This window comes from Oncorhynchus masou, chromosome 27, assembly GCF_036934945.1.
Source record: "Oncorhynchus masou masou isolate Uvic2021 chromosome 27, UVic_Omas_1.1, whole genome shotgun sequence".
NCBI lineage: Eukaryota > Metazoa > Chordata > Actinopteri > Salmoniformes > Salmonidae > Oncorhynchus > Oncorhynchus masou.
Genome location: NC_088238.1, coordinates 17505484 through 17531071, shown reverse-complemented (window position 1 = coordinate 17531071; position 25588 = coordinate 17505484). Strand labels below are relative to the sequence as shown.

Here is a 25588-nt window from a genome sequence, read left to right as displayed (position 1 = left end):
GGATTATTCTACTCCCAACACCTGGGCATTAGATAAACAAGCAAGTTGTGAAATACTACGGAAGTCCTCTAGGACTTAAAGTACAAAACCATATTTTCAAGTATGTCAGTTATAGAGCAGAAATGATAACATTTAGCAAACAAAACTGCTGATCAGTTTCAGAGACAGAATGCTATTGGAGGAAGGATACCTTCTGCATATCTATAAGTGATAGAATATTTTAGAGTAACATTCATAGAGATTAAATAGGAAAATATATATAATGATTCCAACGAAGACACAATCGCATGCATTTAGAGATCAGAAGAGACCCAAATGAGGGATTAAACACCAAAGGACATCAACATAGACACATACAAAATACAGTAATTACATTCAGTAAAGTCAACTTGTCCCTTGTATTGAGACTAATAACATCAAATCAAAGGAAGAGAGAATGAATACATTCAGAAAAGACAATAGATGAAGAAACCAGTAAAGACACAGATAAGACATAAAGAAAGTCAAAGGTCATGGGTGGTGCAGGTGGGTGGTTCATTGGGTGGCATATTGGATAGTATATTGGGTGCATACAAGCAGAGTCAGTTTGAAATTGAAAGAAAACAGTTCTGAATTGATGCCATTGTTGTTTACCTTCGCCGTCCGACATGGTGCCCTGGAGGTCGTCCATCAAGACGTAGCCCCGACCCCTTGTTGGCTCTTCCCTCAGGTGCTGCTGCTGCTGGGAGTCCTGCAGGGAGAGGCACGAACCAAACTGGTCCCGTGAGTCGGCCGAGATGGGCGGCAGGGGCCCCGCCGACGCCCGCGCCATGCCCATAGGCTGGCCCACAGGACTCAACGGGCTCTCCTCCTCAGAGTTCTGCGCCAAGATGGGGATGCGCCCCCGGCCGCCCTGCACGATGGGCAGGCTGGTGGGCTTGGCACGTCCTGATGGCATCTGGTAGCTGTCTGAGGCTGCCTCGCCGTCCCCCTTGAGCCTCAAAGAGGAACTGGATGGGTCCCGTTTGAGTGAGAGATCCAGGCCATAGACAGAGTTGGGCCTAGAAGAGGGCCGTGACCGGCTGCCACTGGGGTAGGAAGTCGAGTCCAAGGCCAGGCTCTGGCCGAAGTTGAGCGAGCCAGCCAGGTTGGCACCCAACGTGGAGCCCAGGTACTTCTGCTGCTCTGCAATGTTCTTGCGTAGTCCAAAGGTGATCTCGTCCTGAAGGAGCCGGCTGGATCTGGGAGAGGCGCTAACATTACTGGACCCTAAATAGCTGGTATAGTCTGTCTCCAGACTCCTGCTGTCTTGCATCGAGGAATACTTGGAGACTTTGGGGTCGGTCAGCGGGGCTTTGTGCTTCTGGTACAGCATGGATGCCGGGAGCTGCTTGGCTGCCTGCTTCTCTAGGGTCAGCCGGCTGATGCTGTATTTCTCCGTCTTGGGGTAGTGTCTTTGGGAGTAACTCTGGGAGGAGGAGACACCCGAGCTGGGGGTGCCGTAGTAGTTGTGGGAGAGACCCGTTAGCGGGTCCAGGCTCTCTGTTCCCCCTATGCTCCTCCGGAACTCCTGCTTCAGCTGCTGCTTGAGGAGCTTCAGCTCGTAGGGGTCGTCCATGGAGTCCTCATCGTCTGGGGTCTTTCCATACCCGGAGTGGAGCCTGGAGCTGGAGCCCAGGTAGTCGGTGGAGGTCAAGTCGGCTGCACTTCTTCGCAACAGCCTTTCTGCCTTAGCCAGCTCCTTCTCGGCCTGGGCGTAGCTGGATGAAGCCAGACTCGTGGAGCTCTTGGCCAGCTCTGCCGCATCTTCTAGGAGGACGTAGCTTCGTGGAGTGTGGTGGTGGTGCTCCACGTCTCCATAGAAGGAGTCAGCCGACACGTTGGACATGGGGCTGCCAGCCATACTGCCCCCCACCTCCAGGGCCCGGAGGTCCAAGTGGTTACCGTACTTGTCGTACCTGACCCCTCCCATGTAGGCAGAGGACACGGGGTCGGGCTGTCGGCTGATGATATCGTACTTTGACGACGCGTCCAACTCTTGGATCAGGGCCGCCTGCCTGGCTGCCTTCTGCTGGAGAAGGAGCATCTGGTGGTAGCTCTGCTGCTGAGAGCTAGACAGGGATGGGACTGAGGAATAGATGGACTGAGACTGGTAGGACTGGGGAGACTGGTAGAGTGACTGCTGCTGGTACAGCGTCTGGCTCAGTGGGTACTGGTACTGGGAGTACGTGCCGTACTGGGCCTCGTGTGTGGTCTGTGGTGGCACAAAATCATCCAGCTCTGACTGGGGTGCCGTCCTGGGGCGCTCCAGCCCGTGACTTCCCATCTCATCATCTTCTCCACTGCCACGGCCGCTCCGTGTCTCCCGGATGTTGCTGACCTCGCTGTCTGACATGTAGTCACGATCCTCGGCCACACTCTGCAGGTAGGCCCGCTCCCTCTTCTCCCTCTCCTTGAGGAGGGCGTCTTTCCTGCGGTTGATGCCCATCTCCAGGTAGCGTAGCTTGGCGTCGATCTCCTTCTCTTCTTCGTCCAGCTCCGCCTGCTTGTGGCGGAGCTTGGACGACTCACGCTCCACCATGTCCAGCTCTCGGTCGATATCCTGCAGGATCTTGGCCCTCGCCATGTTGGTGTTGCGGCACATGCGACGGCGGGCCGAACCAGTGCTGTAGGCCGTCTGGCCGGAGGCTGTTGCCTCCTCCTCCGAGGGCGGGTTGGGCAGGGTCCTCTTCACCTTCTTGCCGGTGCCAGTTGGGGTGCTGCCCGACGAGCTTTTGCCCTGGCGGAGAAAACCAAAACAAACAAATAGTTAAAAAATTTGAATAAATTGCTTCTTTAATTATTTATACTCAAATGTCACAGTGTGATTTCACACTGAATGGGTACAGCATCTGAATGATGACTTTCTCCAAACCTTTACTACATGGACTAAATTAAACGGAAAGAAGTGTTAAATCTTTCATGATTTCAATTATCTGATTAAATTAATGGATGACTAAAATAGAAGAGAATCTCTATCCCGGTGTCTCTGTGTCCTGATTACAATCAGGCATGGACAAGAATCTGGTGTGCTCAGAGTGAGGGAAAGCTTATTGAGAAACACATCATATTGACTGCTGGTGAGTTTCACAGGAAGATACTGTATGTGCTCCTGGCCATAAATGTTACTCACTACCTTAAGAGCAGCCTCAAAATATGTAATTTATTCACATTAAACGCCTATGGATCTGTGGCATATCATTACTTTCCCACAGGCTCAGATGTTTGTCCACCCTTTGTATGTACAGTATGAGGAGCTCAGTGGTGTATCACTCAGGCAGAAAACTGATTTATATACCCCGGGAGAGGGCCAGAGGTCAAATGAGAGGCTTGATTAAGTATGTATAATGCTTGGCTGGTATACCATACAGGGCCTTCGGAAAGTTTTCAGACCTTTTAACTTTTTCCACATTTTGTTATGTTACAGCCTTATTCTGAAATGGATTAAATAAATAAAAATCCTCAGCAATCTACACAATATAGATATAAAACATATATACAGTACCAGGCAAACGTTTGGAGACACCTATTCATTCAAGGTTTTTTTTTTTTTTACTATTTTTTACATTGTAGAATAATAGTGGAGACATCAAAACTATGAAATAACACATATGGACTCATGTAGTAAACTAAAAAGTGTTAAACAAATCTAAATATATATTATATTTGAGATTCTTCAAAATAGCCACCTTTTGCCTTTATTACAGCTTCCTAGAGCTGAGTAATCGGGGGAGAAGGGAGGTGACCAAGAACCCGATGGTCACAGAGCTCTAGAGTCCCTCTGTGGAGATGGGAGAACCTTCCAGAAGGTCAACCATCTCTGCAGCACTCCACCAATCAGGCCTTTATGGTAGAGTGGCTAGACGGAAGCAACCCCTCAGTAAAAGGCACATGGCAGTTTGCCAAAAGACACCTAAAGACTCTCAGATCGTGAGAAAAAAAGATTTTCTGGTCTGATAAAACCAAGATTGAATGCCAAGGGTCACGTCTAGACGAATCCTGGCACCATCCCTTCGGTGAAACATGGTGGTGGTAGCATCATGTTGTGGGGATGTTTTTCAGCGGCAGGGACTGGGAGACTAGTCAAGATCGAGGCAAAGATGAACAGAGAAAAGTACAGAGAGATCCTTGATGAAAACCTGCTCCAGAGCACTCAGGACCTCAGACTGGGGCATAGGTTCACCTTCCAACAGGACATCGCCCCGAAGCACACAGCCAATACAACGCAGGAGTGGCTTTGGGACAAGTCTCTGAATGCCCTTGAGTGGCCAAGCCAGAGCCCAGACCTGAACCCGATTGAACATCTCTGGAGAGACCTGAAAATAGCTGTGCAGCGACGCTCCCCATCCAACCTGACAGAGTTTGAGAGTATCTGCAGAGAAGAATGGGATTAACTACCCAAATACAGGTGTGTCAAGCTTGTAGCGTCATACCCAAGAGGACTTGAGGCTGTAATCGCTGCCAAAGGTGCTTCAACAAAATACTGAGTAAATGGTCTGAATACTTACGGAAATGTGATATTTCCGTTTTTTATTGTAATACATTTTTATTATAAAAAAACTGTTTTTACTTTGTCGTTATGGGGTATTGTGTGTGGATTGATGGGGGATATATTTAAAAAAATCAATTTTAGAATAAGGCTGTTATGTAACAAAATGTGGAAAAAGTCAAGGGGTCTGAATACTTTCCAAAGGCACTGTCTCTGGATACCGCCCAACTCTAGTATTTATAACCTGCTGTACGTATATATCTTCACTTCATCATCTTCCAGTACATGTTGACTATGTCTGCAACCGGTCCCATGGAAACAAGTTGAATGAAAAATAAATGATATGAACACACTTCATGGTGTTTATGAAATTCAAATGTTCTGTTTTAATACAACTAGTAGATACTAAACGAATAGCTGTAACCTTTGGACCAAGTCATTTGCAGTACCTCAGATATATCCTGATCTAGTTAGTCCGGTTGGAAAGAAAGAATGTGGGATATCTACCAAGGATGCTACCAGTCCCAAATCACATTGAAGAGGCACTGTGCAATGACTCAATGTATGAAATACGAAAAATGGAAACTCTTCTAGAAAATTGCCTCCAGTCTTGCGGGCTTTGCCTTCAAACTAAAATGGCAATATAAATATATCAGCTTTAGTGCAGCAATGCCTTTGAAAGGGCATTCTATGAGAGGCTCATATGAATTTAGACAGCAAACTCACCAAATGAATAGCAAGCTGGGGGCTACATTAGATGTGTATGAGAGAAACGGAACTGCAATAAGACATCATTTTCAGGGCAATAGTGGAGTAGTGTTATGACAAGAAGTGCAACCTGGAAATACATCCAAATCTGGTTTCAAAACAGAACAGAAATGCATCCAAATCTGGTTTCAAAACAGAACAGAAATGCATCCAAATCTGGTTTCAAAACAGAACATTATCCTGGATTATGCTCTACTTTGTTTGTCCAATGTCACAGTGTATCATACTTCGAAAAACTCTAACTCTAGTTGTCTTAATATAAAATTACAAAATAAACCCAATTATCTATAAATAATAATATGCAAGAGTTAGCTCCCTTTTGTACCGTTTCTCCCTGGGGTGAGAAAACTGACCTTTATACAAAGCCTGCGTGCCTAAGGGAGAGACTCCCCATTTCCCCATATGCCCATTTGAATAGAACACATCACAATTGCAAACAATGATTAAACCAGAACTCACAGAGGAACCGTCGCCATACTGGAAACTGGATGATGCCCTCTCCTCTCCAGTTGGACTCATGGGCTTGGGGTCGGACATGGATCTCTGCATGGCCTTAGGTCCCTTGGGGCTGCCGGTTGGAGAGACTTTGGTCGGATCAGTACTCCCTCTTATTCTCTGTGGGCTTGTATCACCCAGTGATTTCTCATAGGACACAAACTCAAGGGATTTGCTTGGGGATATGCAAGGGGATATGGGGGAGTAGAGAACATTGGGGGATTTGGGCGGGGCCTGAAGTGAGGAGGGGTCAGCTCTGAGGTGGCCAGACTGTTCTATCTCCAAGGGCGTGGGCCGTCTCTTGTCTTCCCAATGTGGACTTTCCGTGTTGGAGAGCTCCATCCTGGTGTCCATTCTTACATTCCCTGCAGAGTCCGTCTGTATGGAGATCTCAGAGTGAGCCTGAATGGATATATCGGAAGTCTGTCCGCCTCTGTCCCCCCTTGACGTGCGGGGCCTGCTACGTCTGGCCCGAGCAGGCTCCCACTCCTCCTGGTCCTCATCGTCCGTCTGCACGCAGCTGTCTACGCTCTTCTTGGCCGTGCTTCTCTTCTTCCTCCCTGCCGTGTAGGCTTTATCGACAACACTGTCCTCGTCGTCCGTCTGACACCCACTATCCATGATTTTCCGGGCCAGCTCGGTGCCGTCCGGCCCCAGGACGACTGCCTCCTGCTGGCCATGCCCCAGCAACACCTCCCCCGGGTACATCTTCCGGAACTTCTGCTCCTCCAGCTGTGCTCGGAGCTGCTCCTGGAGCCTCTGGATCTGCTCTAGCTGCTGCTGCTGCTGGGCATAGGTTTCCTTTTGCATCATGAGGTGGGCCTGGCGCTCATCCTCTTGCTGGCACAGGATGGCCTGCTTCATGGACTGCAGCTCCTCCAGCTCCTTCTGCACCAGCATCTGTTCCTGCTCACGGAAGCGCTGGATCTCCTGACGCTCCCACTCCAGTTCTTCAGCCAACCGCTGCTGTTTGAACTTCTCCATCTCCAGAATCTCACGCTGCATCTGGTACTGGCCCTCCCCTGGCACACAGGGCGAGGACAGGGCCTCCAGCGAGGCGGCAATAGCCTCCAGGGACGCGTCCGTGTACGAGTCCAGCCTTTCCAGGGCCAGGGTGACTGTTTTGGTGCTGAGGGGCACGGAGGTGGATATGCCATCTTTAGCAAGCTCCAGGTTGAGGGGGACATCCCCTTGATCGTCTGCAGAGGTGGTGGAGATGAAGCTGTGGGACCGAGTCATGGGCTGGTTCTGGAGAGTGGACAGGGATGGCATGGTGTCGCTGGTGTGCATGCCCGCCGACAGGGAGTTGTAAGTGGTGCTGAATATGGACCCAGGTTGTGTGGTGATGGCGTAGGTGGATGGGATTGGTACTGAGACTGAAGAGTACACCACCCCATTGGAGGATCTCAGGACACTGCTCGTGCCAAAGTGTGTCCCAACAGCTCCTTTGACTCTAGCTTGGGAATATGGGGGGATTATCATTCCTGAATATAACCCTGAGCCTTTGGTGGAGAAGTCCAAAGCTACACCTGTTGGGGAAAATAAATCTATTGAGTCCACAACAACAGGTAGCCTTAGTGGTGAAACATCAGACAGAAAGCCATGCTCCATCGAAAGCAATGCTCCATCGAAAGCCATGCTCCATCCAAATAAATAAAAAAGCAACAACAAAAATGGAAAAACCTCCAGTCTTGCTAGATCATGGATGATGTGAGCCAAATCAAACAGCAAGCACATGCATCGGTGTACCAAAAAAAAAAGATCATAAAGGTAGAACGAAAAAATAAGGTAAAACAAAATGTCCATGCAAACAAGAAGTGAACGAAACAACAAAATACACTAAAATGCCACAGGATCAGCCATGAATAAGCAGAGGCATCTCAAAGTGACATTTCAGCGAGAGGTCGGCGATGTCACTGCACAAACCTGCATCAGATGTCTTGGAGGATGTCAGGTCTACTGCACCCTCTGTGGTGCCATGGAAATTGTAACTGTTCTTGCTCTTATAGAGGAAAAGCCCGGCCTCAGCCAGATTGGTGTCGGACATGGAGGGTTTGATGCCACCGAAGCCCCTCATGTTGTACGGTGAGCGGTCATATTGGTAGTGGTCGTCTCGGTAACCGAAGCGGTCTTCGGGCAATGGAGTAGTGGGCTGCTGGGTGGTGCAGCTACCTGTAAATGGCAGCTTGTAGACAACATCACAGCAGACAGCTCTTCTCCCAGCCGTCAGGTCCACGGGTTTCCCATCCTCCTCTGTGATCACAGCCGTGACCACTTCCGCGGAGGAAGCGTCGACCGAAACCACGGTGTTGAAGGGTTTGGCTGTGCTAAGGTCCACCGCACCTGCTACTGTCGGCATCCCGCTGCTCAGACCATTAGCCACACACCCTGGGGCAGGGGTAGGGGCGATAGTGACAGGTGGCTGGAATGACCCTAAGCCTGTGCCAGGTCCTAGAGAAAGGTTAATCGGGATCTCAGCATTGTTGCTGGTTGTGGGCTGTGCATCTATGGGCCGATAGATAATCTGACAAACAGGCTCAAAGGCTTTGTTTGTGGTTGTAAGCTGGAGGGGCAGAGAAGGGACTTGGGATATGTTGGTATTTTCGTAACTTTGTATGGTGGCAGCACATGTAACTATAGTGATGCTGTCAGTCACTATGGAAACACTGGTCGACTCAGTGCTGAGATTTACCACTGGGGACTGCACCGCACTTGTCTGACGACCGCTGATGTCTGTGGCCAAGGACTGGCGTCTAACATCTGAAGAAGACAGATCCACCACTTTCATGGCCGATTCCGAATTCACCTTCATGGTACGAAGGTCTACTACCTCCCCTGGCTGGTAACCCTGTGGACTCTGTGTCTGTTGTGGTTTAGGTTTCTCCAGTGAGATTGGAACACCGTTCGCTCTTGGGGCTGGAGGTGGGGGCGGTGACCTTTCGTGTCGGACAGACACCATGGTTCTTTGAACTTCTGTCGTCACAAACTGAGTGACCTGCCCTAACCTGACCTCTGGGGGTGGAGCGGATGCTGAAATAGCCTCAATGACATGACAGGAGCTTGACACAACTTTCTCTGGCCCACATATCTCTTGACTTTCCATGGACTCAGTGATGCGAGTGAATGCCAGGGGCATCCTATTTGTGTGTGGTGGAGGTGGCTGTGGTTGTTTCTGGGGTTGAGGTTGTGATTGATACTGTGTTTGAGGTTGAGGTGGAGGTTGGGCATGTCTTGAAGGAGATGCTGGACCAGGACTGGATGGGGCCTGGGTGGTGATCCCTTCCACTGGAGAGTTGGGCTGGGATGGCAGAGTTATAACCACATAAGTTTCGTGTCGATTGCCATATCGCGGAGAAGTGGGGGATGGGTGACCCGAGGAGTGACCCGAGGAATGACCTGAGAAGTGACCTGGCCTGCTTTCAGCTGAGGGGCTCAGATTCAGGGCTATATCAGCATGGCCTGTGTGGAGGGCAGTGGGTCTTGGATATTGGATGTGGGCAGGAGAGCCAGGCTGAGAGACAGGTTTTGGAGCAAGGGGTGGTTTGACGTTTTCCCCTGGCCTGTGGCTGTACCCCATTCCAGCAGGGATTGCTGGCTTTGGAAGAACCGGTGGGGGGATATGAGGCTGTCTTACCGGCGACCCTTGGGCTGTTGTCATGGCAACGTGTTCTGACCTGATTATTGCCTGAGATGGAAGCGGAACAGGGGGTTTCCTGGGGTAAACCGATGGCTTTGGCATCGTGGGAGGGGGCAGTGGAGGAGGTTCAGGAATGTCTGCTTTTTCCTGAGACAGAGCCCTGTGCAGGATGACTGGTTTTGGGGGAACTGGTGGGGTGGTCGACACTACACTGGGAACAGTGGGGGTGTACTGAGGGACGGTGGGTAAGGGCGATACACTGGCAACAGCAGGGGCTGAGGACTTTATACTAGACAAGTCCATGACATCCTGTTGGGTTATGTCCAGAGGCTGGTCAGCCTGGGAAGTTTCATATTGGGTCTGTGGTTGGTCTGAAGTTGTTGATGGGGGGACCTTGCAAGCAACTGATTTGGATTCAGTTTCTGCAGCAGCTGTTAAGGGTGCCTGATCAGCTTTAGGAATGTCTGATGAAGTCTTTGGCTTATCTTGACTTTTGGTCTCAGTGGCCTCTTCATCAGCGTCCTCCTCCCCTGAGGAGCACTGTGTAACCCTCAGGTCTGGTATGGGACGCAGAGCCCTTCTGGATTCAGTACCTTCGAACTCACCACCAGGGGCTGCCCCAGATATATCAGGACCCTGCTGTGTCGGGCTTGTCCCAGGAGTCAGAACTTTCTTCATGAGTTCCTCATACGTAGCCTCAGCATCGAGCAGTGGTTTCCCATCCTTACCTATAGTAATTGTAACACTCGTGGATCTGGTTGGCTCAGTGGGTTGCAATACAATCTCTGGTGTGGGTCTATCTGACACGAACTGTGCTTTTTTCAGTTCCTGCTCCAGCTGCATGAATTCTTTCTTCTTCTCCATCATGTCTTCGTAAACCTCATCTGGAGATCTCAGTATTTTGGGCTGAGCTGGCACTGAGATTTTCTCAGGCTCCTGCTGCTGGACTTTCTTTCCATATCCATCAACAAGAGACTCATAGGCATAATCTTCTATCAGCATCCCACCATAGAGGGACTCTTTCCCCGGAGGGATGTCCACCTTTTCCTTTGTGGGTGTTTTAGCCTTTAGCATGATATCTTCGTAGGCTTCGTCTGCAGTTTTCAGGGCTCGTTTTTCAGGGCTTTTATTAGCACCTTGATCAGCTGTTGGAGAGTGGAGAGAAACAGATGTAGGAAGTTGATATACTTTTTGTACTGCTGCAATCTTTGCGGCATTGATCTCAACTCCCTCTGGTTCTGACTCGATGCTGGGAGAGAAATCGGATAAGGATGATCGCCTGAACTCCTCCATCTCTGCCTCTTGCCTCAGCTCTTCTGTTGGAGAGGCATCTTCAATGGGAGAGAGGTTGCTAGGCGGTGTTTTGGGACGCTCCCGCCTCCTCTGAGCTCGGATCTCCTCTTTGTCCTTCTTCGACTTCTTCCCAGAGCCTTTCTGCTTCTCCTGTTCTCTTAACAGCTCCTCCTCCTCTCGTAACTCCTCTTCCTCAGAAGAGTCTTCGATGGTGGGTAGACTTTGGCCTTGTTGTCTATGCTTCGCTTTCCTGTGCTGTTTCCCCTCGCCACTGTGCATGCGGCTGGGACTACTGCTGTCACTGTCCTCATCCAAAGACGATAGGGATGTAGGCGATGTCCCAGGGGTGAAGCTGGATGCATGCAGGCTGGAGGACCCATCGCCCCTGGAGCGATCATCAGGGGAGTTGGTGAGGCTTTCCATCTCAAGCTCTCCATCATCTGACGTACCCGGTATACGCACAGGGGTGGTAGTCGTGTTGAGCTCGATGGTTCTGAATTGGCGTACTGCCACAACTCTATCGGCCGAAGGCTGTTCCCCTTCCTGAGAGTCTGAGAGTTTGGGTTTCGATCCATCTTTCCATGCCTTGTCAGGTTTATCCAGTGAGATTTGCCGCTCATCTTCGTCCTCAGGGCTAATGGTATTCTTCTTGAGGAGCCGCCTGCCTTTTGCCATTGCGCTTCTCTCCTTCCCCTCCCCTTTCTCCTGCTCCATTCGTTTCCTCTCATGATCTCGGATCTTTCGCCGGATAAGGTTTTCTTCGTCTGACGGCGAAGCATCCTCGTTCTCACTCATCTCCATGATCTGTTTACGAATGAAGTCTTCGTCATCCCCTGACACGGGACTCTCTTTCCCTAAGCTCTCACTGCTGTCCTCCAACGAGTCACCCCTGATGTCTGTCGGCACCAGCAGCTTTTTCTTTGCTGAGGTGTCCTTCTTCTCTGAGAGTGCTGGGTCATCCTCTGTGCTGGGAGATTCAGGTGAGAGGGGTAGCACCTCAAGTTTGCGTCTGGTCTTGAGTGAGTCGGTCAGTTTGTCTGAATTATCCTTTGGTTGTGTAGCCTGGGCCTCTAGTATGGGAAGGACAGTGCTCTCCAGCTTGGCAAGGTCTGAGGGGCTGGTAGGACTGCTATCCTTGGCGATGGTGTTTTTTTCTCCAGGGTCTTTCAGCGTTGCCTGTAAATTAAATAATAAAACACAATTAATGTATAATAAATATGTAGATGATAATCATCCATAATTGATCATAAACATAACATATTATTTGGAACATTTAAAATGGATATATGAAGATGTATAAAGGGAAGATAGCTTTTTTTGTCTGTAGATTATTTTGCATAACTAAAAGGTCTGTACAAACAATTGTGAAAAGATCCCTTCTGACTTGAATCATCTAATTCTCAGCCACTACTGTTGCTACATACTACAGTCACCTCTCCAACTGCATCCAGTTCAGTCTCTATTATCTTCTCTTCATTCAGGGGTTTGTCTTCGTCCTGTTCACCAACTACAGGGACTAGGGTGTCAGGTTCTACTACAGGGGCTGGGGCAATAGACTCATTTTCAGATACAGTTTCAGATATTTTAGTCTGCTCTGGTATTGTTTTGTCTTCTACGCTGCCCTGTCTGTCACTCACAGCTTTCACCTCTGATACTGAAAAATGTTCTTGCTTTTCACTAACTACAGGTGGTGACACAACCACTTTCTCTTTCTCTGGCTGAATGCTCTCAGACAGAGAGTCTGTCTTTGGAGTTTGCTTGGATTCATCTTTGGATAATTCTTTCTCTTGCACTGCTTTCTCATGACACACAGTAGAAGTTGGCACCCTACTCTCAGCTACAGACACCTCTTGTTTATTTTCAGCTATGCTTGCAGCTTCTTTTCCTTCCTGTGTGGGTTTCTCCTCAGAAACGTTCTCAGGGGCTTGTGGCTCACTAGCAGCAGATGATAGTGACGCTGCCTCTGTAGCTCGTGCTAAGTGCTCTGCTTTGACCTTTTCTTCCTCTTTAGCTTCAGAAGCTGGAGGAGTAGAGTCATCCTGGGTTTTTTCAGCCTTATTATCTGCCGTTGGCTCTGGTTCAACCTTTGTATCCACAGATGTCAGAATTTCGTCTTTCTGACCTACAAGTTCTGCTCCAGCCTCCGTTTCAGTTTCATTTGTGTTTTGTTCTACTACTGGTGCTGGAGCTTCTACAGCCCCCTGAGGTGGGATCTGATCAACTTTAGCTGATTGTGGTTCAGGTTCTGGGAGCTGTTCAGGGACTTTTTTCTCAAAAGGAGATGGTGAAACTGACTCCTCGGCTTTGACTTCTGGGCTGGGTTCAACCACTGTTTCTGACTCTGTCCTTTCATAATCTCTCTCAGGGCTAACATTTTCTGGTTCAGCAGCAGGAGGTGCAGGAGAAGCCTCTGGTACTTTCTTTACTACTGCCTCACTTTCTACAGGCTTCTCTCAACTTGGGCTGGCGGAATTGGCTCTGCCTCCTTCTCTACAGGCTTGTCCTCAACTTGGGCTGGCGGAATTGGCTCTGCCTCCTTCTCTACAGGCTTGTCCTCAACTTGGGCTGGCGGAATTGGCTCTGCCTCCTTCTCTACAGGCTTCTCCTCAACTTGGGCTGGCTGAATTGGCTCTGCCTCCTTCTCTACAGGCTTCTCCTCAACTTGGGCTGGCGGAATTGGCTCTGCCTCCTCTACAGTCTTCTCCTCAACTTGGGCTGGCTGAATTAGCTCTGCCTCCTCTGCAGGCTTCTCCTCAACTTGGGCTGGCGGAATTGGCTCTGCCTCCTCTACAGGCTTCTCCTCAACTTGGGCTGACTGAATTGGCTCTGCCTCCTTCTCTACAGGCTTCTCCTCAACTTGGGCTGGCTGAATTGGCTCTGCCTCCTCTACAGGCTTCTCCTCAACTTCGGCTGGCGGAATTGGCTCTGCCTCTTCTACAGGATTCTCCTCAACTTGGGCTGGCGGTATTGGCTCTGCCTCCTTCTCTACAGACTTCTCCTCAACTTGGGCTGGCTGAATTGACTCTTCCTCCTTCTCTACAGGTTTATCCTCTACGTGGGCTGGCGGTATTGGCTCTTCCTCCTTCTCAACTTTAGCAGTAACTAGAGGAGGAGATGGGGCTACAGACTCAACTGCCTCAGTTTGTGGAACGGTCTCTACCTCTTTAGGCTGTTCATTCTCAGCAACTACAGGGGGAGTTTCTTCTACTGCAGGGGGTACCTCCTCTTTTTGTGAAGGCACAGGCTCTAGCTCTGTTGGTTTGGGAGATGCACAATCCTCTACCGGCTCATTAGGGGCTTCGGGAGCTGAGGCCGAATTCTCTACAACCTTAACTGGTGGAGCCGGAGCCACCTCTGGCATCTTAGTCTCCACATCTGAACTCTCTGCCATTGGACCTGTATGTACTGAAGACACCTCAGTTGGAGGCTGTTCAACAGTAGTTGCTTGAGGCTCTGACTCTTTAGGTTTCTCCTCCTGCTTGGTGACTGCAGGAGGTGTAGGAGCTGTCTCCTCAGCTTTAGGTGGCTGGCTAGGTTTTTCCTCAATCACCACTGCTTTCCCTTCTTCCTCAGTGACTACAGGAGCTGGCGGTACAGGCTCTGGTGATTGGTCAGGTTGGACAGTAGTTTCCTGTGTGACCGTTTCAGGTGTTGGAATCAGCTCTGGCTCTACCGGCTTAGCTTCCTCTTCAAGAACCTTCTCTAGGATGGGCTCCTCTTTCTCACTACCTGCAGAGGGAGCCGGCGAGATCTCTGGTGTAGATTCACTCTGCACTTTATCTGGGCTTGGAGTTGGCTCGGGTGCTGCCTCAACAGGCTTTTCTGACTTATTCTCTACAGGGGGAGCAATGACAGGCTCCTCTACAACTGCAGGCTGGAAATCTGATTCTGCCTGAGTAGTGTCGGGTGGTGACTGTTCTTCTGTAACTTTCTCTGGCATACTCTCTGGATGATCCACTGCCGGGGCCTCAACAGCACTCTCCACTACACTCTCTGGCACAGGCTCATCCAACATAGTCTCAGATATAGCTTCCATCGCTTCAGCCTGCTCTGGGTCTTTCTCCACTGCCGGAGCCTCAACAGCACTCTCCACTACACTCTCTGTCACAGGCTCATCCAGTATAGTCTCAGATATAGCTTCCATCGCTTCAGCCTGCTCTGGGTCTTTCTCCACTGCCGGAGCCTCAACAGTACTCTCCACTACACTCTCTGTCACAGGCTCATCCAGTATAGTCTCAGATATAGCTTTCAGCGTTTCAGCCTGCTCTGGTTCTTTCTCCACCACTGAGGCCTCAACAGCACTCTCCACTACACTCTCTGTCACAGGCTCATCCAGTATAGTCTCAGATATAGCTTCTATTGCTTCAGCCTGCTCTGGTTCTTTCTCCACTGCTCAGCCTGCTCTGGCCTCACTGCTGGAGTACTACTCCACTACACTCTCTGTCACAGGCTCATCCAGTATAGTCTCAGATATAGCTTTCAGCGTTTCAGCCTGCTCTGGTTCTTTCTCCTCTGGGACACTATCAGAGGGAGGGGTGGCATGCTCAGGTGGGATGGGTGTGGTGTCTGTGTTTGCAGACGCAGCGTCTGGTGTTTGGGGCGGAATGCGTTCTGCTACTACCTTGGACATGGGAAGCGGCTGGGTGTCTTCCTTTGCTGCTGCTGCCTCTACCTGAGTGACTGAGGGGCTTCCCGTTAATGGAGAGGCAGCAGCAGCTGGGGAGTCAGGGACTTTGGCAGGGGAGGCAGGAGGGGTAGGGGTAGGTGTGGGTAGTTGCTTCTTCACAGGAGATGGTGGAGGGGGCGTATCGCCCAGCTGGCCAGAGAGAGCTCTTTGGGTCTGGCAGTTGAGACATAACCATTCTTTCTGTAAGACAGAAAAACAAAGAAAATGTTAGTTAGTGTGGACCTTGTAAAAATGCTCACTCACTCTAATACATAGTTGTAGTAGTGGATGATTAAAATGTTGACTTTAATCAGTAATTATGTGTTATGATCATTATTAGAAAACTGGACCCACGGTTTCGTAACACTTGGGCTATGTGAAGACACAGGGCCGTTGTAGCCTATTCTATTTCAGGCAAGCTTTTTACTTTTATGTAACTTAACAGATAGTTGTTTCATAATGCATGGTAATGGCACAGAGGTTTACCAAGGCATGCAGAATGACTGGGGCAGCGGGTGCAGACATTCTACAGCAGAGCCAGGGTGGAGGCTGTGTGTGTTTGTGTGTGTCTGACCCGTCTACACAAAACTATTTTATACAGTGCATCCATCAGGATGAACACATATTAGGCCCTATGACTTAATAACCCAAGACCATAACCCCAGACCACTGCGCCCCTTAGTCCCATGTCCTAAATTCAGCATGATGCACAGTATATTAGGGATGAGCAACTGTAGGCCCGCGACCCCCCTTTTGAAGGCCCATCATTTTCCACAAAAATATTAGTATTATTTTTTACATTTTACTTTAATTTAACTCGGCAAGTCAGTTAAGAACAAATTCTTATTTACAATGATGGCCTACCGGAGAACAGGGGGTTTAACTGCCTTGTTCAGGGGCAGAACGACAGATTTTTACCTTGTCTGCTCGGGATTCGATCCAGCAACCTTTTGGTTACTTTCCAACGCTTTAATCACTAGGCTACCTGCCGCCCCATAGTACAACAAACTTTTGGAACTAATAGTAGAATACACAATATGCAGTTTCGAAATGTGGTTGTGCATCAGCAGTTTTTCTGTTGTGTCAGTCACTGATAGTTAATCAATTAGCCCACGTAATCAAAACATTTTAAGATTGCTAAGTTATTTTAGTGGCCAGCTATCTAAACTTGTTATTGTGGTCGAATGATTGGCTGGGGGGCCCCCAATGATTACTCAGATATCATATTAAAACAGCAAATTTTCCTTTCTGCCACATGGCAAAAGGTGTAGAATTGCCGCAAACTTGCTTTAAAACTGCAACATTTTCTCTACACCCCATGGCAAAAAAATTGCACAACATTTACTCTGAAATGTCAAAAATGTCTCTCTGCTGGGTTCTGATTTTCTTGTAGCCCCCAGCCCATCAAAGTTGCCCATCCCTGATCTATGTTTTACATTCCAACCGCATGCGAGGCTATAGCTCACACCACAGGTCAGAGGAACACTAATGGTTCGGACAAGGACCTGACAGTGAGATGAACTAAAACGTCTTATTTCAGACCAGTTCAATCTTTCAGTAAACCCAGCTCAAAGGCAGGCAATTAAAAGTGTGCATTCAGTAAACGGTTATTCCTGTGTTGTGCGATGACTTCGGCATTGTTTTTTCTTCCCATTGGGACCGAACCGGCCCTCTATCTCTGAAAATAACCATAGTGCATCAGCAAGAAAGACAACAAACTGCCACGAACACAGCTGTTCAAATCCTTCGTCTCGGAGGGCCTCTAATTCTGTCCTGTCATGGTTATCTGACTCAAGTCGACAATCACAGCACTAAAAAAGAAGTCATTACAGAAGAGCTCCATTGAGAATTGTGGTTTAAGTGTTGTACCCGTTAAGACGGTTTAATATTCAATATCTCAACAAGAAAGGAGAGAAAGAAACGATGGTAAACATTTGATTCCTAGGGACTTTGGGTCTTACACTTTAGCACACCAGAGCTAATGTAAGTAGGACTAATGATGGAGAGATGTTGCACTGTATGTGTAGATGTACTGTACGAGTATTGGTAAAATAACACATCCACACACGATACATCATCCAGCCACCATACATACATATTCTCTCTTTCTCTCTTGGGGTCTAGTCAGCATGGGTCTGGCCACCCCTCCAGTCTCCGTTTCAAGTAAACACCCTTTTTCCTGCATACCTGTTTTGTGTGCCTCTACAGGCCAGTAACGTGGGTGTGTGCCCTCCTGTGCCTGGCTTAAATGTGGGGCTTATGCTAAATCCATACCAGATGGTGTGAGGCCTGCTAAGCAGTGGTGGAAAAAGTACCCAATTGTCATACTTGAGTAAAAGTAAAGATACCTTTTAATGGTTACCTCATCACATTCTCCATGTTAAATGGTTGGCATGAAGTTTAGAATGGCATTTTGTTATCATACGATTGAAATGGAGAGTGTGTGCAAAAAGGAGCAAGGGAGGAGAGGAGAGGAGAGAGAGAGAGAGAGAAATAGAGTGAGAGCAAGAGAGGAAAGAAACAGAGAGCCGTAGGGTTTCACCTTTATTATATATGATTTCATGAATAATATCATAATCCAGCCCCATGTAGAGGTCCCTCTCCCTACAGTCCAGGATGCCGTGCCACCACCACAGGTCATTGGCTTTTGCAGCTTGACTGGTCCATCCATTTACACCCCAGAGAGCAGCTCGAGAGGCAGAGAGATGGTTCCAGATTGCCACTGATAGGGAATAATGAGAGCCCGGACAGAGCCAGCCAGCCAGTCAGCCACAAGATCTGTCGCTTCGGCTTCAAACCACTTTTATCCTTGTCATCACCAACGCTATCAGAGATCTGCAGCCTATGGTCCCTGGACATCACCCTTCCACCAGATCACCACCATGAAAAGCATCCTGTCTCTCCATCTCTGTATTTGTCAAATACACACGTGCACACACTCTCTGTCTCTCGCGCTCTCTCTCTCTCTCACACACACACACACACACACACACACACACACACACACACACACACACACACACACACACACACACACACACACACACACACACACACACACACACACACACACACACACACACACACACACACACACACACACACACACGCACTGTATCACAGCTATACAGTGATATGCACATCCCACACAGATCTGGGTATGACATACTGTAGTTAGAAAGATAGTTAAATGAGCAGCATTAGTGTGGGAGCCTTTCCTTTCTTTACTGGAACTATACAACCCTGACTTTACAAAAGAGTTCAAACGTTCAAGGATGCTACAAGAAACAACACTTTCAAACTACTAAACTACCTCAAGTCTCAAGACATTAACTTAAAAAGTCTGAGATGATTCTGCAAAATCGGCAAATCTGATGAGTCTGTCCTCCATGTTGGGTCATTGGTTCCTCCTCTCAGGGGAGGTGAGCGACGTGAAGGTCGGAGTGATATCCTTTTATTACAGAGGAGAATCCTGCAAGGGTTTTACCTCCTAAATTTGGTCAAGTCTGACATGAGAATTACAATGGGTGGAGAAGGGAGGGGATATTTGAGGTGACTTCACCTGGTGCAGACAGGAAATAAGCTCGTCAGTATTAGTGTTTCTTCTATTATTTTAATAGGGCAGCTTCTGATATGAAATCATTTCCCCCAGAAATATGGATATAAATGTAGTGATTTAACCTGCTTTTAAATGGGCCAAATCTGGTCTCTGCTGATGGGAGTATCACACTTTAACCAACTAGGCCATCAAAATCATTTGGTTCAACTGTGCACCATGTTGTCATAGAAACATCACTTTGCCATTTCTCTGGTTATTTTGTTTTCACAGAAGGTTGAATCCTTAGCAACCTCCCCAGTGTTGAGAATATGTTGCTTGGTGTACTGTACAGTAGACCCGCATCGCTACAGTACTGTAGCAGGGCTAGAAAGTCTTGTTAGTGTGAAGGTCAAGTAAGGAGTTACAGTGCCTTGCGAAAGTATTCGGCCCCTTGAACTTTGCGACCTTTTGCCACATTTCAGGCTTCAAACATAAAGATATAAAACTGTATTTTTTTGTGAAGGATCAACAACAAGTGGGACACAATCATGAAGTGGAACGACATTTATTGGATATTTCAAACTTTTTTAACAAATCAAAAACTGAAAAATTGGGCGTGCAAAATTATTCAGCCCCCTTAAGTTAATACTTTGTAGCGCCACCTTTTGCTGCGATTACAGCTGTAAGTCGCTTGGGGTATGTCTCTATCAGTTTTGCACATCGAGAGACGGACATTTTTTCCCATTCCTCCTTGCAAAACAGCTCGAGCTCAGTGAGGTTGGATCGAAAGCATTTGTGAACAGCAGTTTTCAGTTTTTTCCACAGATTCTCGATTGGATTCAGGTCTGGACTTTGACTTGGCCATTCTAACACCTGGATATGTTTATTTTTGAACCATTCCATTGTAGATTTTGCTTTATGTTTTGGATCATTGTCTTGTTGGAAGACAAATCTCCGTCCCAGTCTCAGGTCTTTTGCAGACTCCATCAGGTTTTCTTCCAGAATGGTCCTGTATTTGGCTCCATCCATCTTCCCATCAATTTTAACCATCTTCCCTGTCCCTGCTGAAGAAAAGCAGGCCCAAACCATGATGCTGCCACCACCATGTTTGACAGTGGGTATGGTGTATTCAGGGTGATGAGCTGTGTTGCTTTTACGCCAAACATAACGTTTTGCATTGTTCAATTTTGGTTTCATCTGACCAGAGCACCTTCTTCCACATGTTTGGTGTGTCTCCCAGGTGGCTTGTGGCAAACTTTAAACAACACTTTTTATGGATATCTTTAAGAAATGGCTTTCTTCTTGCCACTCTTCCATAAAGGCCAGATTTGTGCAATATACGACTGATTGTTGTCCTATGGACAGAGTCTCCCACCTCAGCTGTAGATCTCTCCAGTTCATCCAGAGTGATCATGGGCCTCTTGGCTGCATCTCTGATCAGTCTTCTCCTTGTATGAGCTGAAAGTTTAGAGGGACGGCCAGGTCTTGGTAGATTTGCAGTGGTCTGATACTCCTTCCATTTCAATATTATCGCTTGCACAGTGCTCCTTGGGATGTTTAAAGCTTGGGAAATCTTTTTGTATCCAAATCCGGCTTTAAACTTCTTCACAACAGTATCTCGGACCTGCCTGGTATGTTCCTTGTTCTTCATGATGCTCTCTGCGCTTTTAACGGACCTCTGAGACTATCACATTGCAGGTGCATTTATACGGAGACTTGATTACACACAGGTGGATTGTATTTATCATCATTAGTCATTTAGGTCAACATTGGATCATTCAGAGATCCTCACTGAACTTCTGGAGAGAGTTTGCTGCACTGAAAGTAAAGGGGCTGAATAATTTTGCACGCCCAATTTTTCAGTTTTTGATTTGTTAAAAAAGTTTGAAATATCCAATAAATGTCGTTCCACTTCATGATTGTGTCCCACTTGTTGTTGATTCTTCACAAAAAAATACAATTTTACATCTCTATGTTTGAAGCCTGAAATGTGGCAAAAGGTCGCAAAGTTCAAGGGGGCCGAATACTTTCGCAAGGCACTGTAAGGTGTTCATTAGAATTTTCTCTTATCTGCTATTGACAGCATGCAACAATTTCATGTCATCCAACACACAATGTCCAATGAAATATTCACAACATGGATTCAACTATCCAGCATTACATTCCAAACCTTTCTACTAACCATACAAACACTTCCCAAATACAATTACACAACAAATACTCTCTGACACCAACAAATGTATACCTCAGTATTGTCTTTTCCTCGTGGTTGACAGCAGTAAAGAGGTGCTGTGGTGTCCCGGGTGGTTTGGGTTTGTTTCACAGGAGGTTGGGGTGTCTGTTAAGGGATACTGACAGGGGAGGTAAGAGACAGCACTATATTTACTCTGAGCTCGGTGAGAGAGAACTTAGTAAAGTGGGAGAAAGGAAGACCCAGCAAAACTAGGTAGGTGGGTGTGTCCGTCTGTCTGTCTGAAGTGTTCTTCCGTTTTGCCATCTGTCTACTGAACTTTGAACCCAGTGTTATTTTGTGTGTATCAGCTTTTTGCTTCATCTTATCTTACGCAGTACATTAGGTTGGTTCACCAGCTGCAGTTAAAATGGGCTTATCAGCTGGTGTGTGTGTGTGTGTCTGTGTGCTATCGGGTTTCCCCTAGCGGGTATGTCTATACAGATGGACAGGTGTGAGATGCCAGCTTGCCTGTGCTACTGGAGGCAATGAGAGAGGGATGGAGATGGGGGATCTCCTCTCCCCCTTTCAGTTTTAAAGGAGGGATAATTAAGACCCACAACAACCTGCGGTAATGAGCGGCATTATGAGTTCGGCTGCTGTTTTTGCTTCTCTGTTTGGGGTGAGAGAGAAAGAGACTGTATCACTTTGTGACTGACAGACCTGGGATCAAACACCAAAATCATTGCAAATATACTCAACAAAAATATAAACGCAACATGTAACATGTTTGTTCCATGTTTCATGAGCTTATTTCTCTCACATTTTGGGCACACATCCCTGTTAGTGAGCATTTCTCATTTGCCAAGATAATCCATCTACCTGACAGGAGTGGCATATCAAGAAGCTGATTAAACAGCATGATCATTACACAGGTGCACTTTGTGCATGGGTCAATAAAAGGCCACTCTAAAATCTGCAGTTTTGTCACACAACATAATGCCACAGATGTCTCAATTGCATGAGGCAGCATGCAATTGGCATGCTGACTGCAGGTTTGTCCACTAGAGCTGTTGTCAGAGAATTTAATGTTAATTTCTCTTCCATAAGCCGTCTCCAATGTCGTTTTAGAGAATTTAGCAGTACGTCAACTGGCGTCACAACCGCAGACCACATGTAACCACGCCAGCCCAGGTCCTCCACATCCGGCTTCTTCACCTGCGGGATCATCTGAGACCAGCCACCCGGACAGCTGATGAAACTGTGGGTTTGTACAACTGAAGAATTTCTGCACAAACAGTCAGAAACCGTGTCAGGGAAGTTCCTCTGCATCCTCTTCGTCATAACCATGGTCTTGACCTGACTGCAGTTCGGCGTCGTAACCGACTTAAGTGGGGAAATGCTCACCTTTAATGGCCACTGCCATGCTGCAGAAGTGTGCTCTTCACAGATGAATCCCGGTTTTAACTATATTGGGCAGATGGCAGACAGCGTGTATGGCATCGTGTGGGTGAGCGGTTTGCTGATGTCAACGTTGTGAACAGAGTGCCCCATAGTGGTGGTGGGGTTATGGTATAAGCAGGCAAAAGCTATGGACAACGACCAATTGCATTTTATCGATGGCAATTTGAATGCACAGATATACCGTGATGAGATCCTGAGGCCCATTGTCGTGCCATTCATCCGCCGCCATCACCTCACATTTCAGCATGATAATGCACAGTCCCATGTTGCAAGGATCTGTACACAATTCCTGGAAGGTGAAAATGTCCCAGTTCTTCCATGGCCTTCAAACTCACCATACATGTCACTCATTGAGCATGTTTAGGATGCTCTGGATCGACGTGTCCGACAGTGTGTTCCAGTTCCCGCCAATATCCAGCAACTTCGAAAAAGCAATTTGAAGAGGAGTGGGAAAACATTCCATAGGCCACAATCAACAACCTGATCAACTCTATGTGAAAGAGATGTGTCTTTCTGCATAAGGCTAATTGTGGTCAGACCAGACACCCCTACTTTATTTTAAGGTATCTGTGACCAACAGATGCATATCTGTATTCCCAGTCATGTGAAATCTATAGATTAGGGCATAATGCATTTATTTCAATTGACTGATTTCCTTATATGAACTGTAACTCAGTTAGATCTTTGAAATTGTTGCATATTTGTGTTCAACATAGTTTAGCTGGGCTTGATTGATTTTGCCTGTTGGTCTGACAAAACTAGCCCCCTCTCCACTAGCGCTAATGCTAACAATACTAGTCTCCTCTCCCCTAGCCCTAATGCTAACAATACTAGTCTCCTCTCCCCTAGGCCTAATGCTAACAATACTAGTCTCCTCTCCCCTAGCCCTAATGCTAACAAAAGTGGTTTTATACTCAATAGCTTGTTAGCGTTTGATTAAAGCAGCATGTAGCTGGCACACGTACATCCTCTGTGACATGACATCCAACCCCTCCTACTGCTTTCCTCAGTCATCCTGTTCCTCCTCTCCCAACCACCTCCTCTCGTTTTTTCACACTCATCCTTCTCTACCTCCGCTAATCACGTCTCTCTTCTCTTAAACATCTCCCTCAGTTTCCATCACACTCACCCTTCTCTACCTCCGCTAATCACGTCTCTCTTCTCTTAAACATCTCCCTCAGTTTCCATCACACTCACCCTTCTCTACCTCCGCTAATCATGTCTTTCTTCTCTTAAACATCTCCCTCAGTTTCCATCACACTCATCCATCTCTACCTCCGCTAATCATGTCTTTCTTCTCTTAAACATCTCCCTCAGTTTCCATCACACTCATTTTCTTCTTTTCCCTCCCCCTGCCTCCTCTACCCTTTCTCCCATTCCCTTTCAACTAAAGGCTACAACTAATGCTACAATTCAAGATATTGATCAGCTTGTCAAGTTCCTAAACGCCTGTGAAAGTCTAGACCAGTCAGAAGATGAAGAATCGCTGATATCCAAATGCGTCACAGGTCCAGGTTAAGCCTACTCCTAGACTCAAAAGCATTTTCAAACGTGACTCTCCTTTGGAAGTGTTTTTGAGTCCAGGAGTAGGTTTAACCTGAGCATGGTGTGTGTGTGTGTGTGTGTGCGTCCCTTAGTGTTGCACAGTATACCGATAGTAGGACATGAAAAACGATTCTGTAATAGAACTTTTGGTACTTCTGTCAAGTCTGTCTATCAGCCCAGCTGATGTCTCCTTATAGTTCTAGAGCACCATGCCTGTCAAGTCTGTCTATCAGCCCAGCTGATGTCTCCTTATAGTTCTAGAGCACCGTGCCTGTCAAGTCTGTCTATCAGCCCAGCTGATGTCTCCTTATAGTTCTAGAGCACCGTGCCTGTCAAGTCTGTCTATCAGCCCAGCTGATGTCTCCTTATAGTTCTAGAGCACCATGCCTGTCAAGTCTGTCTATCAGCCCAGCTGATGTCTCCTTATAGTTCTAGAGCACCATGCCTGTCAAGTCTGTCTATCAGCCCAGCTGATGTCTCCTTATAGTTCTAGAGCACCATGCCTGTCAAGTCTGTCTATCAGCCCAGCTGATGTCTCCTTATAGTTCTAGAGCACCATGCCTGTCAAGTCTGTCTATCAGCCCAGCTGATGTCTCCTTATAGTTCTAGAGCACCATGCCTGTCAAGTCTGTCTATCAGCCCAGCTGATGCCTCCTTATAGTTCTAGAGCACCATGCCTGTCAAGTCTGTCTATCAGCCCAGCTGATGTCTCCTTATAGTTCTAGAGCACTGTGCCTGTCAAGTCTGTCTATCAGCCCAGCTGATGCCTCCTTATAGTTCTAGAGCACCGTGCCTGTCAAGTCTGTCTATCAGCCCAGCTGATGCCTCCTTATAGTTCTAGAGCACCATGCCTGTCAAGTCTGTCTATCAGCCCAGCTGATGTCTCCTTATAGTTCTAGAGCACCGTGCCTGTCAAGTCTGTCTATCAGCCCAGCTGATGTCTCCTTATAGTTCTAGAGCACCGTGCCTGTCAAGTCTGTCTATCAGCCCAGCTGATGTCTCCTTATAGTTCTAGAGCACCGTGCCTGTCAAGTCTGTCTATCAGCCCAGCTGATGCCTCCTTATAGTTCTAGAGCACCATGCCTGTCAAGTCTGTCTATCAGCCCAGCTGATGTCTCCTTATAGTTCTAGAGCACCGTGCCTGTCAAGTCTGTCTATCAGCCCAGCTGATGCCTCCTTATAGTTCTAGAGCACCGTGCCTGTCAAGTCTGTCTATCAGCCCAGATGTCTCCTTATAGTTCTAGAGCACCGTGCCTGTCAAGTCTGTCTATCAGCCCAGATGTCTCCTTATAGTTCTAGAGCACCGTGCCTGTCAAGTCTGTCTATCAGCAGATGTCTCCTTATAGTTCTAGAGCACCATGCCTGTCAAGTCTGTCTATCAGCCCAGCTGATGTCTCCTTATAGTTCTAGAGCACCGTGCCTGTCAAGTCTGTCTATCAGCAGATGTCTCCTTATAGTTCTAGAGCACCGTGCCTGTCAAGTCTGTCTATCAGCCCAGCAGATGT

The 25588-nt window shown here is 47.7% G+C and overlaps 1 protein-coding gene across 6 annotated transcripts in view; it reads right to left on the bottom strand.

Moving 5' to 3' along the window:
- The window catches only part of pcloa (piccolo presynaptic cytomatrix protein a), a 72472-nt gene that overhangs the window by 25168 nt on the left and 21716 nt on the right, over nt 1–25588 (bottom strand). For 5 of the 6 annotated variants that reach the window (XM_064939375.1, XM_064939379.1, XM_064939376.1 and 2 more), the window contains exons 3-6: nt 15322–15567; nt 7697–11876; nt 5735–7299; nt 634–2758 (exon numbers count right to left, since the gene is read on the bottom strand). In XM_064939375.1, the coding sequence (XP_064795447.1) occupies nt 634–2758; nt 5735–7299; nt 7697–11876; nt 15322–15567 (8116 nt within the window). Of the gene's footprint in view, nt 1–633; nt 2759–5734; nt 7300–7696; nt 11877–12133; nt 13121–13704; nt 14940–15182; nt 15568–25588 lie in introns of all 6 variants that reach the window. The other variant, XM_064939380.1, reaches the window with a different exon arrangement.